This window comes from Elephas maximus, chromosome 8, assembly GCF_024166365.1.
Source record: "Elephas maximus indicus isolate mEleMax1 chromosome 8, mEleMax1 primary haplotype, whole genome shotgun sequence".
Classification (NCBI taxonomy): domain Eukaryota; kingdom Metazoa; phylum Chordata; class Mammalia; order Proboscidea; family Elephantidae; genus Elephas; species Elephas maximus.
In genome coordinates this window covers 27,607,128-27,620,205 of record NC_064826.1, presented here as the reverse complement: position 1 = coordinate 27,620,205, position 13,078 = coordinate 27,607,128, and the positions used below count along the sequence as shown (strand labels likewise).

Sequence of the window (13,078 nt, the reverse complement as noted above, 5' to 3'; positions counted from 1 at the left end):
CTGATGAAAACTGGAAGATGTATTTAATCTATTTTGCAGAAAATATGCATTTTTTTCCTCTGCCCCAACAATGCTCATATCCAAGATCCACACCCAGCAGAAACAGCGGCTCACATTCATTGTTGTCACAGGCTGCTCTAAAGTCCAACTCTTCCTCTAGTCCTCATACATGTCTCCCAAAAGTTGAGAATCACTGTCACATGTTTTAGAACCAATATTCAAAATAATCATAATAAGCTTGATAGCTAAACAAGGAAGAAATTTAACACAGGAAGTATACAGGCACTCATTCATTCGGAGCCCACCATGTGCTAGGAATGCCCTCTATATACATTACCTTTAATCCCTTCAATAACCCATTTTACAGAGCAAGAAACTGAGCCTGAGATAGACACCCAGAGGCAGATTTGAACCCAGGTCTATCCAACTCAAATGTCTGTGTTCTTTCCACTACATCATACTGCCCACCCCCCTTTAATTATGCTTGTTAGGGATCAATATTTTGAGAGGGATAGTGACAAACTAAGGAGCCCTGGTGGCATAATGGTTAAACACTTTGCTGCTAACCGAAAGGTTGGCAGTTTGAATCCACCCAGCGGTTCCATGGGAGAAAGACCTAGGGATCCACTTCCATAAAGATTTCTGCCTAGAAAACCCTATAGGGCAGTTCTACTCTGTCACATGGGGTCATCACGAGTCGAGAATCAACTTGATGGCACCTAACCTCAACCACAACAGTGACAAAGTACAGCATTCGAGATTATGCCACCACAGATGCACCTGAAACTTGGATTAAGAATGGCTGCAGGAACCCGGAGAGCAGCGGCAACTCTTGATTTTCTGAAATGAAAGGGCTAAATGCTGCAGTCGAGGGGAAAGACGTAATGGAAAGAGAAGGAGAAAACTTATCTTGAAGCTGGTTTGCAGAGTCTATTGCATTTGCATACTTCTTACTTAGTATGTTTAGCTGGGGTAGCCTGGGGGAGGAAGCTGAAGAAGGTGATGGAGAGTGGCCGAAGCTCTGCCACATTACTCTCAGATGCCACGGATAAAGGGATGTATACCACCACCCGTGGAGAGAACAGAACTGAGAGAAGACAAAACCATTTCTTCAAAGATGCGGAAGAAAAATTAGACTTGTTGAAAATCTGCTCTGAAGCTAGAAGTTAGAACTGGTACCAATGGTTGGAAATTACTGCAAGGATGTAGGACAATGAGGTATGTCCTAATTCAAGGTCACTGCCTAATTGCTGGAAGAGTTGAAGGCTTCCATTTTAAGCAGAAGCCAGAGAGGTCACCTGGGTCCCCCTTTATGATTTGGTGAATTATTTAAGGCCTGCTCCATGGTGGAGGGGGATGGTGGCCAACAGGGCAGAGGGACAAGAATACAAGAGAGGTTTGAAGAAGTTTAACAGTCTGGCTTGGGAGACAGACTGGTGCACTTGAATTACCGAGTGAATAATACAGCACCCGGAAATCGCTTAGACACAGACAAGCAGAGTGTGGGGGTGCAGAGAAAAGAATCATGAGTGGTCAGGAAAGGCTCCATTCACAAGTGGAAACTTGAGCGAGACCTTGAAAAAAGTATCATTCTACCAAAGCAAAGCATCATGTTTTCTCTCAGTGTCAAGGAGATGCAAAAAGCACTCCTTTTACAAAAGGAGTTCAGGATGAAATGGAAAAACTTCAAATTCAACAAATACAGCCTCTGCTGCCTGAAAAGAACCTCTTGCTTTTGCTGAGGTCTTGCCACCATTAATTTCTGCATGTCACTAATATTTGCTGGAAGTTCATGCCGGGCCCAATAGGCCATTAGGCAAGTTGTAATCTAAGTGGCCTCATTGAGCTACAGTGTGAGAACCCTGCAGGGCTGGGATTATTGCCCATATCTTCAGACAAGCAGCCCAAGCTCAGACAGGTTAAATGAATGTTCTCCTGCCATCCAGCCAGTAATGGCAGAGCTGGAACACAAAGCCAGGCGCGCTAGCATCAAGTCCCTTGCTCTTTCTGTTTCTTAGGCTGCACCCTGTTCACCCTTTCATTGTTATCATCTTTTTCTTTTTCCCAGCCTCCTGAAAACAGATGTCTTGCCCAGATTGAAGCAAGAGTTTTTCCTGCATGAACATGCTAGTTTTTACTGAACGCAGGCTGGGTCTCTTTCCAAGATTGCAGGTCAGAGAGGCTGCTGAGCTGCAAAAGGAGCTAGGCTGTACACGCAAAAGGATGTGTGCTATGTGAAAGCGCCAAGTCACCGGTCCAAACCTTCACGCGTCAAATCAAAGAAATGATGCAACACTGGTGCGCACATCACCCAAGAGGCCACAGAAGCCCATGGGACCTTAACAATTGCCTGGCTGTCACTGACACTGTCAGGCATGCAGCACTCGGACCAAAACTCAGGGATCCTGCTTCATATCCTGAAACGTGGGAATGCATCTTCCCAGCACCATCCTGAAGTCCCCTGTGTATTTAGTGGTGTGTTGAGCACAGCTGGAGGTCTCTGTCACTAAATCAGTGGCGCTCAAGCTCAACTGCACATTAGAATCACCTGGGAGTTTTCAAAAACCCCAAATCCCAGGCAAATTCCAGGCCAACCAAATCAGACTCTCGAGGGTGGGGCCCAGGCCCCGGTACTTTTTACACTTTCCTGGTGATTCCAGTGTGCAGTCAAGGCTGAACTACTCTCTAGATTGTAGGCACAAACAATATTGGCTGATAATAACATCCACCTTGTGTCTTAAGAAATGCTTCCACTTTACTCCTTTGTGCGTGACATGTATTTAGATTCACAGATACACTGAGAATTCATAAAATGGCTGCCAGGATAATAAATTTTGAGAACCGCTGCTCTATTAGTGGTTCTCCGCTGCTCTATTAGTGGTTCTCTAACTTGGTGCCTAACCAGCATTAGCATTGCCTGGGACCTGGGTAGAAATGCAAATTTTCAGCAGGGGTTTGAACCAGAATGAACCAGTTGAAAGCCTTGGATCTTACCCTAGAGCCAACAATGAAAGAAAAAACCTAGTCCTGCTAATGCCCTGAATTTGTACTTTTAGCCTCTACAATTATGAGACAATACATCCCTGTTTTTTAAAGCCACTCACTTGTTTTATATTTGTTACAGCAGCCCTAGGTAACTCAGATAGCACAGTCCCCCACACAGTGCCAAGCTCATTAATGGCAGCATCCCTGCCTAGCTAAAACTTTCTTATCCTTCAAGGACCAGGTCATCTCCTCTTCTCTGATTTTCCTTTCCCCCGATTGTCCTCTCATCTGTATTTCTGTGGTACTTCAGCATTCTTTGGAATTTCTCATATTGGATTACAGTGATTTATCCCAGTGTCTGCCTTTCCTGCCATGAAACAATTTGGCAGCTGTGGTCCTCTCATCTTAGGCATCTTAAAGGGAAGGAAAATCTTTGACATTATTTAAGCAGCCCTGGTGCCACAGTGGTTAAGAGTTCGGCTGCTAACTGAAAGGTCAGCAGTCGGAACCCACCAGCCTCTCTGAGGGAGAAAGATGTAGTAGTCTGCTTCTCTAAAGATTACAGCCTTGGAAACCCTATAAGGCAGTTCTACTCTGCCCTATAGTGCTGCTATGAGTCGGAATCAACTGGACAGCAATGAGTTGGGATTATTTAGACCTGGGTTTGAATCCCAGCTGAATGACCTTGAACTTAATCTGAGCCAGAGTTTCCTTACTGTAAAATGATGAAAATAATACTAAACTCAGAGAGCTGCTGTGCCCTGTCACACAGCAAGGAACTGGATCACAGCAGCTGAGGAAGAAATTTTACTTTCTTTCCCTGCCCACCAAAGCCTTCGTTCAGGAGCCATTTCCCACTCAGCTGTGAGTTCTCTTAGGTGAGGAACTTCATGCTACAGCCTTTGGTGTCTTGCCCGAAGCCCAGCACAGAGTAGGTACTCAGTAAATGTTTGTCAAGATGAAACAAATTGAAAGCTGACCAGTATTTACATATGCTGTTGTTTGTTGCCAACAAGTCAATTCCAATTCATGGCGACCCCAGGTTTTACAGAGCAGACCTGCTCCATAGGGTTATCTTGGTTAAGAAGCAAATTTCAAATTGCAGAGACTACTCACAAGAAGTCCAAGAGGCAAGAAAGAGTGCAGGCTTTGCTAGAAGCAGTGAGGATCATTCTACACGGAAGAGAAAATATATACTAGGAAATGGCTGCTGGAGAAGTTACTGTGAGACAGGCACTATAACCATTAAAGGGGCCTTCGTATCAGGCAGAAAGAGTTTTTGCTTAGTCATTGCAGATGTAAAGCTTTAACGATACTCCTTTACCTTTCCATCGAGCAGATAGGTGGCAGGCTGCATGGTGTTCATGAGAACACCCACTGGACTCCAGCTAAATTTGTATCTTAAAGGATTGTCTGAATATTCAGGGGCTGGAAGTCCACCACAGTAGGAAATATAAGATTCAATCTGTAAATTAAAGAATCAATATGTTAGGGAAAACTATGTACCTAGTAATTAAGTATGAGTACAATGACATGAACGAAATAAATGTGCTAGTTTTCTTCTCTTACATTTACTAAGGCTTTCAAAAATATCTCCATATATACCATTAGATTAAGTCACCAATGAATATATACATGTATTATATGTATTAATATATATAATGAATACATATATTCATTTATTATACATACTTATACATATAAACAGATACATATTTATTTAAAGCCTCTAGAAATTGAGACTAACATTTTAGTCAGTGAAAATCCAACTATTAGGTCAATTCTGTTTGGTCAATTCCTACTGACTTCTGTATTCAAATCAATAAAAATTCAAAGAAATTAAAATATTTCATCCAATTCATCACAGTAAGCGTATCCAACAGTTTCTTCTCATGTGTAAAAAATACTTTGCACACCAATGGGTTGATGACATTTCAAAGAATTACGCCAACATGTAAAATTCAAATCTTACTACAGAATCTCTAAGGAAATCTAAAATCTTTTATTAAACCAAAATACCGTAGTAACATCTATTTCTCTAAAAAGTGGTTACTGCCTAGGTCTTGGGCATTGTTTTACCATAGATATTTCTGCGGTTACAGAATTTACCTGAAATTCTAGTCAAGATACAAGTTGCAGTATAACCGCATCTTTAATCAAAATTACAGTAAATTATTTCATTCGCACAAGAACAAGGACCTTCGGGTATAAACTGAGCTCACCGTGGCTCCAACTCCTTTTGCCTTATCTATCGTTTCCATTGCCAACATATGATCAAGGCCAGGGTCCAATCCCAATTCGCCAATGACTGTGATGCCAGCATCTTCCACTCTGTCGCAGGTGAAAAGAAGAAGCAAAGTTGGATATAAATGAAAACAATGCTATGGGGCAACTCACTTGGTTTGAAAAGATTGAAACGTACCTCTTTTCCAATTCTTTTAGCGCTGGCGTAATATAGCTGGCAGTGATCATGTTAACTTTGCTCGTAATGCATGCATTGGCCACAAGAGGGTGCAATGCATATGGCAATAAGCTTAAACAAAAGAAGAAATTAATCAGGAACTTTCAATTCTACCTTCCAGCATACCTTGAATTGTATTAAGCTATAAAAAAAAAAAAAAAAAAATTTTTTATATCCTTAGATAGAAACCCTGGTGGCACTGCTCTGACGAAATTATTCTCTCAGGAATGATCAACGACTCCTTGTAGACTACAGAAAACAATTCATCTTTCTACATTTAAAGCCCTCCTCAACACGACCTAACCTCTCCTAACCTTTCCATTTTGGCTGCTAACCAAAAGGACAAAAAATCTATACGGCGAGGAAAAAATGAAGCTATACTGAAAAAACACTCAATTTTGATTCGGCTTTCTAAATATTTGGCTTTGGTATTTTAAATTGGCACTCGAACTGCACAATTACATACACAGAAAATAATTTCTATAAATGTTGATATTAAGTAGTATAACCATATTCTATGTACCAAAAAAAACCCAAACCCAGTGCCGTCAAGTCGAATCCAACTCATAGCGACCCTACAGAACAGAGCAGAACTGCCCCATAGAGTTTCCAAGGAGTGCCTGGCGGATTTGAACTGCCGACCCCCTTTGGTTAGCAGCCGTAGCACTTAACCACTACATCACCAGGGTTTATGTAGGGAATATTAAAACATTCTGTCAATTGAGCAGCAACATTTAAGTTTTATTAGCTTACTGCTTATTTGGTAATGCAATCTACACAGTAGACAATATCACATTGTATCAGTGTACTTTGTCAAATTCATCTTACATAATTCAGATTCCCTCTATTTCATTTAAAAAAAAAAAAAACAACATCCCTCAAGCACTTATTCCTCCTCAGGTCAATAAAATAGGATAATGCTACATAAATTTAATATCACGTAGAATAAAATCGTGTATGTAGTTTGCCAGTATTGGAAGTTCCTAAAAAAATTCCTAATCTTTGTTTTTGACTCTTTTTTTTAACCAAAAAGAAAAAGAATTGTTACCAAATTTGGTAGGCCTTTGAATGTCATTAAAAAAATCAAAGTTTTATTCCAACCCAATTCATCCAAATGGTTGAAAATATCAGAAATGCTGCTTGTGAAAAACATACACAAATTTCAAATGGAATTGTAAAAGTAACTTATCAAAATCACCTACTTTGCTTTAACGCATTAAAAACTGAAACTGAAAAACTAAACCCATATGAAGATTTGACATGTTACAAAATTTCTTCTGTGAAACATATTTTGTACTCATTTTATTTTGAAATTCTCTCCCCATTATTTTGTTTACACCAAAATATCCTTTCTTCGACTTATGAAATAAAGTATGTAAGGAAGACTATGGTATAGTAGTGTTGAATGCCATTAGCACTGTTCAGCATAGAAACTGAATTAACTGAGATTTCAAAGGGCTGCTCAAGAAGACAAAGTATTATAATGACATGAGCAACGATCTGGAGTTAGAAAACCAAAAGGGAAGAACATGCTCAGCATTTCTCAAGCTGAAAGAACTGAAGAAAAAATTCAAGCCTTGAGTTGCAATATTGAAGGATTCTACAGGAAAACATTAAACAACACAGCAAGCATCAAAAGAAGATGGAAGGAATACACGGAGTCACTATACCAAAAAGAACTGGTTGACGTTCAACCATTTCAGGAGGTAGCATATGATCAGGAACCGATGGTACTGAAGGAGGAGGTCCAAGCGGCACTGAAGGCATTGGTGAAAAACAAGCCTCCAGGAATTGATGGAATACCAACTGAGATGTTTCAACAAACCAGTGCAATGCTGAAAGTACTCACTCCTCTACTCTAAGAAATTTGGAAGACAGCTACCTGGCCAACCAACTGGAAGAGACCCCTATTTATGCCTATTCCAAAGAAAGGCAATCCAAACAAATGCATAAATTATGGAACAATATCATTAATATCACATGCAAGTAAAATTTTGCTAAAGATCATTCAAAAGCAGCTGCACCAGAACATCAACAGGGAAGTACCAGAAATTCAGGCCAGTTTCAGAAGAGGACGTGAAACAAGGAATATCATTGCTGATGTCAGATGGATCCTGGCTGAAAGCAGAGAATACTAGAAAGATGTTTACCTGGGTTTTATTGACTATGCAAAGGTATTCGGCTGTGTGGATCATAACAAATTATGGACATTAGAACAATGGGAACTTCCAGAACACTTAATTGTGCTCATGAGGAACCTATACATAGGTCAAGAGGCAGTCTTTTGAACACAACAAGGGGGTACTGCATGGTTTAAAGTCAAGAAAGGTGTGCATCAGGGTTGTATCCTTTCACCATACCTATTCAATCTGTATGCTGAGCAAATAATACACGAAGCTGGACCATATGAAGAACAGGGCATCCGGACTGGAGGAAGGCTCATTTACAACCTGCATTATGCAGAAGACACAGCCTTGCTTGCTGAAAGTGAAGAGGACTAGAAGCCCTTACTGCTGAAGATCAAAGACCACAGCCTTCAGTATGGATTACACCTCAATGTAAAAAAAAAAAAAAAAAAAATCCTCACAACTGGACCAATAAGCAACATCATGATAAACAGAGAAAAAATTGAAGTTATCAAGGGTTTCATTTTACTTGGATCTACAATCAATACCCATGGAAGCAGCAGCCAAGAAATCAAAATGTGCACTGCATTGGGTAAATTTATTGCAAAAGACCTCTTTAAAGTGTTAAATAGCAAAGATGTCACCTTGAAGACTAAGGTGCGCCTGATCCAAGCCATGGTTTTTTCAATCGCATCATATGCATGTGAACGTTGGACAGTGAATAAGGAAGACAGAAGAAGAACTGGCGCCTTTGAATTATGGTGTTGGCAAAGAATATTGAATATACCATGGACTGCCAGAAGAACGAACAAATCTGTCTTAGAAGAAAAAGTACAGCCAGAATGCTCCTTAGAATCAAGGCTGGCGAGACTTCGTCTCACATACTTTGGACATGTCGTCAGGAGGGATCAGTCCCTGGAGAAGGACACCATCTTTGGTAAAGTGAAGGGTCAGCAAAAAAGAGGAAGACCCTCAATGAGATGGATTGACTCAGTGGCTGCAACAATGGGCTCAGGCATAACAATTGTGAGGATGGCACAGGACTGGGCAGTGTTTTGTTCTGTTGTACATCCGGTTGCTATGAGTCGGAACCAACTTGATGGCACCTAACAATAACAACATAACAGATTTTGCTAATGCTAAACCTTATTGAAGGTTACCAGTTTGCTAAATGTTAAAATTTTCATATATTAATATACTATTGCCTTTATCCATCATCTTTTCATATTTCGCTTTAGATTTAGTTCCAAATATGTTTAAAATTATTTTCTTTTTGTTTTAATTAAAAAAAAATTTTAAATAAAATTTTCATTGTACTTAGATAGGAGATTGGGGCATTGATTTGAGTTAGAATTTATGTTCATAGCCATATCACCACCAGCCAAGATCTACCAGTCTTTAGTGAATTTTTGCTGAATAAAATTGAATGTACACCAAATTTGTATAAATTGAATAACATCCTAAGTGCTCAAGGTGAGCCTATATTTAAAGATATCAAGAGATAAAGTAAAAATTCCCCCCATGTAATTAGATTTACCTTTCATTGTATCTGTTTTTCTAAACCTGTTAGAACTTCCTCCAAAAATATACTTTGAATCTGATCTTACTATGGAAGTGATTAGACAATTACTATGAGTGAGCATATATTTTTCTCCTTCCATCTTGGAAAAAATATACTCTAAGAATAAATGGCTATTTTCATCACTTTGATACCTCAAAGCCAAGTTTAATTACAGGGTTACCCATAGTTGCTCTGTATCTAGAAGTTGGATCTCAATTTTTGTTAGAAAACAATAAGTACTATATTTTAACATTTATCTCTAAGATAAAACTTGGCCATAAAGTCAGAGAAACTCTGTTTATTTTCACTTAAGCTTTATAAACCCAAAAGGGTAAAATATCTACCTCAATGTGTGACACACACATTATGACCCACCAGTTCCAGTGCAAGTATACACCCAACAGAAATGTGTATATATGTTCACCAAAAGACACATCCTAAAATGTTTACAGCAGCACATTCATAAGAGCCGAAAACCAAAAACAATCTAAACATCCAGGAACAGTCAAATGAATAAATAAATTATGGTATATTCAAACAATGAAATACATACAGCAGTGGGAATGAATACAGTTCGTTGTCTACAGTTACAGACAACACTGATGACGCTCATAATCACAATAAAGGCAGACACAGTCAAGGACATACTGAATAATTCCAGTTATATGAAGTTTGAAAGCAGGCAAAAACTAACCTATGTGTTAGAAGCCAAGATGATGTTTACCCTTTGGCAAGGGGTATTAGTGACCGAAAGGGATCACAAGGAGAGCGTCTGGGGTAATATTAATGTTCTGCTTCTTGATTTTAATGTTGGCTATACAACTTGTTCATTGTGGAAAATCCATCAAGCTATTTACTTATGATTTGTGCATGTTTCTGCATTCATACTTGAATTAAAGTTTTACTTTAAAAGAAAGAAAAGAAGAGGAGAGGAGGGGAGGAGAAAAATAATAACAACAACAACAAAAAAGTATGGGACTCATTTCTTGCCAGATATCTACCTGATGACGAGATCCTGTGTTGCCACCAAGGAGCCCAACTTCTCTTGCTGCTTACCAATGTCCAAACAAACAGGAATAATATCATATTTCTTCTGTAAATGTTCAATTTGATTCTTCATGTCAGAACCTATTTTAAGAATTTAAAAAGTCAACTTTTTAGATTTTCATCCATTAATTAGATAGTAAAACATATCTTAACATCTCCAAAAATAATTTTGCAAATTTAGATTCTAAACAGTCATCTAAAATTCATTTGCTATGAAATTAGTTGGGTTTTTTTTTCTCCATTTGCTTCCAAAAGCAGGGCTTATTTACCTACTGTTATTTCTACATTGCCATCTCTCAACAGATATTCCAATACAGGCTCTGATACGTAGCCAGTTCCAAGAACCAACACCTTTTTCTTGGTGTCCATTGAAAGTGCCTGAGCGTGTTCCCTACAAAAAAGGGGGAAATAATTTTTTTTTTTTTTTTTTAAATAACAGAATCTTGCTGCCCCCAAACCAAACTAACACCTAAACACTGAAGTGGCTATTTCTTTCCACATTGCTAACAACAAGAGCCTCAACAGGTGTTCCCTAGGCAAGCATTCTTCATTAATTATTATTGCACATATATGATGAAAAACAGCAGATTCGACGTCTCTGAGACATATGTTCATAGACTTTCATGAATTCCCAGTATCACACGCATGGGACACATGCTGGACCACTGCTTGGCTCATTCATAATTGACTAACTTGATCTCATAACTTCCAGGGGACATGATTCAAAATCATGCTAGGAGTTTTACGCTCGAAACCTTATTTACTCCTCACAAGAATCCGAGGAGATTATTATCATCCACGTTAGAAATTACCTTGTCATTTACCTTTAGGGTCACTTGAAAACAGTTGGAACCATAACTTCGAAATCACAAATGCCATGAATTATATGTAGAAAACTTGAGACTAGTAACTAGGCAGAGTTTTAATTCTTGACCAGCAAGTCTGTTAGAATTTGTGCCTTCCTGACGGACGATTCTGTCTTTCTCATAAACTATAATCTCTGAGACAGGGACTAAGTCTTACTCATCTTTATAAGATTATCAGTGCTCAGTACGTTTTATCTTGAATATGAGTGGTTCTCATTAAATGACTTTTGAATCATATCCCAGTTTTCTTACCAACATGTAACTATGGAAATGGCCTGGTGTCAGGGATTTCACCAAGCTCTGTTGTCAGAATCTTTAGGCCATGACAACTTTTCATTAATTATAAATGAATAAAAATAAATGTAAGTGTAACATTTTCCTGCCTCCTTTCCACCTACAATACACACATATTGCTGTTCAAGGAACAAGAATGTCCATTGGTTTCAGTCAGTTACTTAGTTCAGTTTTCCTACATTTACACAATTTGCCCCACATTATCAAAACTTTCATATTTCATAATCCTAACATCAAGAACTGATAAACCCCACTCCCGCTAAACAAGTTTTTCAAATCCAAGATAAGGATAAATTCATAAGATGATATTTAAACAATACTCACCTGCTCTCCCGGAGTTTTTGAATATACTTATACTTTTCAGGCAATGTACCGTTGGACGTGATCACTGCCTAAACGTATGTAAGACACAAGACATGTCCTTAGTATTCACAGTGTAACCCAACCAACATTGGCTCATGAATTGATAGAGAAGAGACAGAGTGACAGATGTTAAGAGAGATAGGCAGAGAGAAAGGGGAAGGGGAGAGAAGACAGTGAGGATGTCGGTGGAAAAAAAATACAGTCATGGAAGGGAACTCTTTTCATAACTTACGTCTCGTACCACAGGAGAAAAATTCTGACTTTCTAGAGGCTGCGTCGCATCTGATAATATCTGAAAGGAAAATGAGACTGGTAAGAGGTAAATGGCGCTGTGAAAAAGGTTTCTTTTTGTTTGTATCCATATTAAAATATTAGTCAAAGGAAAAAAATAATTTGAAAAAACAGTTTTAAGATCACCGAATACAAATAATTGGCAATGAAGCATTCTACTAGAAATCAACTCTGCTTGTACGAACGTGTTGCTTCAGCACCAGCTAAAATTTTAAAGCTAAAATTTGATTACAATCATCTTTGCTTGCAGGGGACACACAAAAAAGCTTATCCTTCCCACTAGTTAGATGAACCATATTGAATGAACTGGCAAATAACACCCCAAGCTTTATAGCCATTGACTTCCCTCTGAAGGCCTCCTATTCCATTCCAAAGGTCCTGGCTATTCCATTAGAAGTAGAGGATGAGTATTCCAGACAATGGGGCCACCAATCCTGAAGTTAGAGGGTCCCCCTCAGGTCAATACTAGCTCTGTGTATAGGCATATCAACAAAAATGGTAGGGAAAGTGACTTCACCAAGTAGACCTCAAAAAGTCATCCACAGTCTCTTCATATTATCTTTCAAGAAATGAGTCATCTGGCCAACATAAAAAGTCACATCTCTCATATTGACATTTCAGCATCTTTCTAGTTCTTCTCTTCCAGTATACCCAACCCTTGTGTAGACTGTAAAAGGGTAAAGGTCAGTTAAGTCAGTATTGTTGTTTCTGATGGGCAGAGATGGGGTAATGAGGCATTCTTTTCTCCTGAATCATAGGCTGAGGTCTAGAGCACTCACCCAACTAAGAAAGAACAAAATGCACCTAGCAGATGATGGCAGAAGAGTATTTACTCTATCAGAATAAATTTTAAAACAACTTTCGTGTATGTAAAGCACAAGACACCTAGGCTATTCTTGGGATATTGGCATTTATAATACATACGTATTTTTTTACTGGGATATATATATATATATTTGTTGTTGTTAGGTGCTGTCAAGTCAGTTCCAGCTCATAGCGACACTAGGCACCACAAAACAAAACACTGCCTGGTCCTGTGCCATCCTTACAATTGTATGATTAAGCTCACTGTTGCAGCCACTGT

General features: G+C 38.9%; 1 protein-coding gene across 5 annotated transcripts in view; it reads right to left on the bottom strand.

The window, feature by feature from the left end:
- Positions 1-13,078, bottom strand: part of AASS (aminoadipate-semialdehyde synthase) — a 70,796-nt gene that overhangs the window by 20,872 nt on the left and 36,846 nt on the right. For all 5 annotated transcript variants that reach the window (XR_007518438.1, XM_049893867.1, XM_049893868.1 and 2 more), the window contains 7 exons: positions 11,936-11,995; positions 11,665-11,732; positions 10,450-10,571; positions 10,135-10,261; positions 5,408-5,518; positions 5,208-5,316; positions 4,310-4,450 (listed from right to left, as the gene is read on the bottom strand). Coding sequence is in view for 4 of the 5 variants with exons in the window: in XM_049893867.1 (XP_049749824.1) it covers positions 4,310-4,450; positions 5,208-5,316; positions 5,408-5,518; positions 10,135-10,261; positions 10,450-10,571; positions 11,665-11,732; positions 11,936-11,995 (738 nt within the window). In the remaining variant the exon portion in view is untranslated. The remainder of the gene's footprint in view (positions 1-4,309; positions 4,451-5,207; positions 5,317-5,407; positions 5,519-10,134; positions 10,262-10,449; positions 10,572-11,664; positions 11,733-11,935; positions 11,996-13,078) is intronic.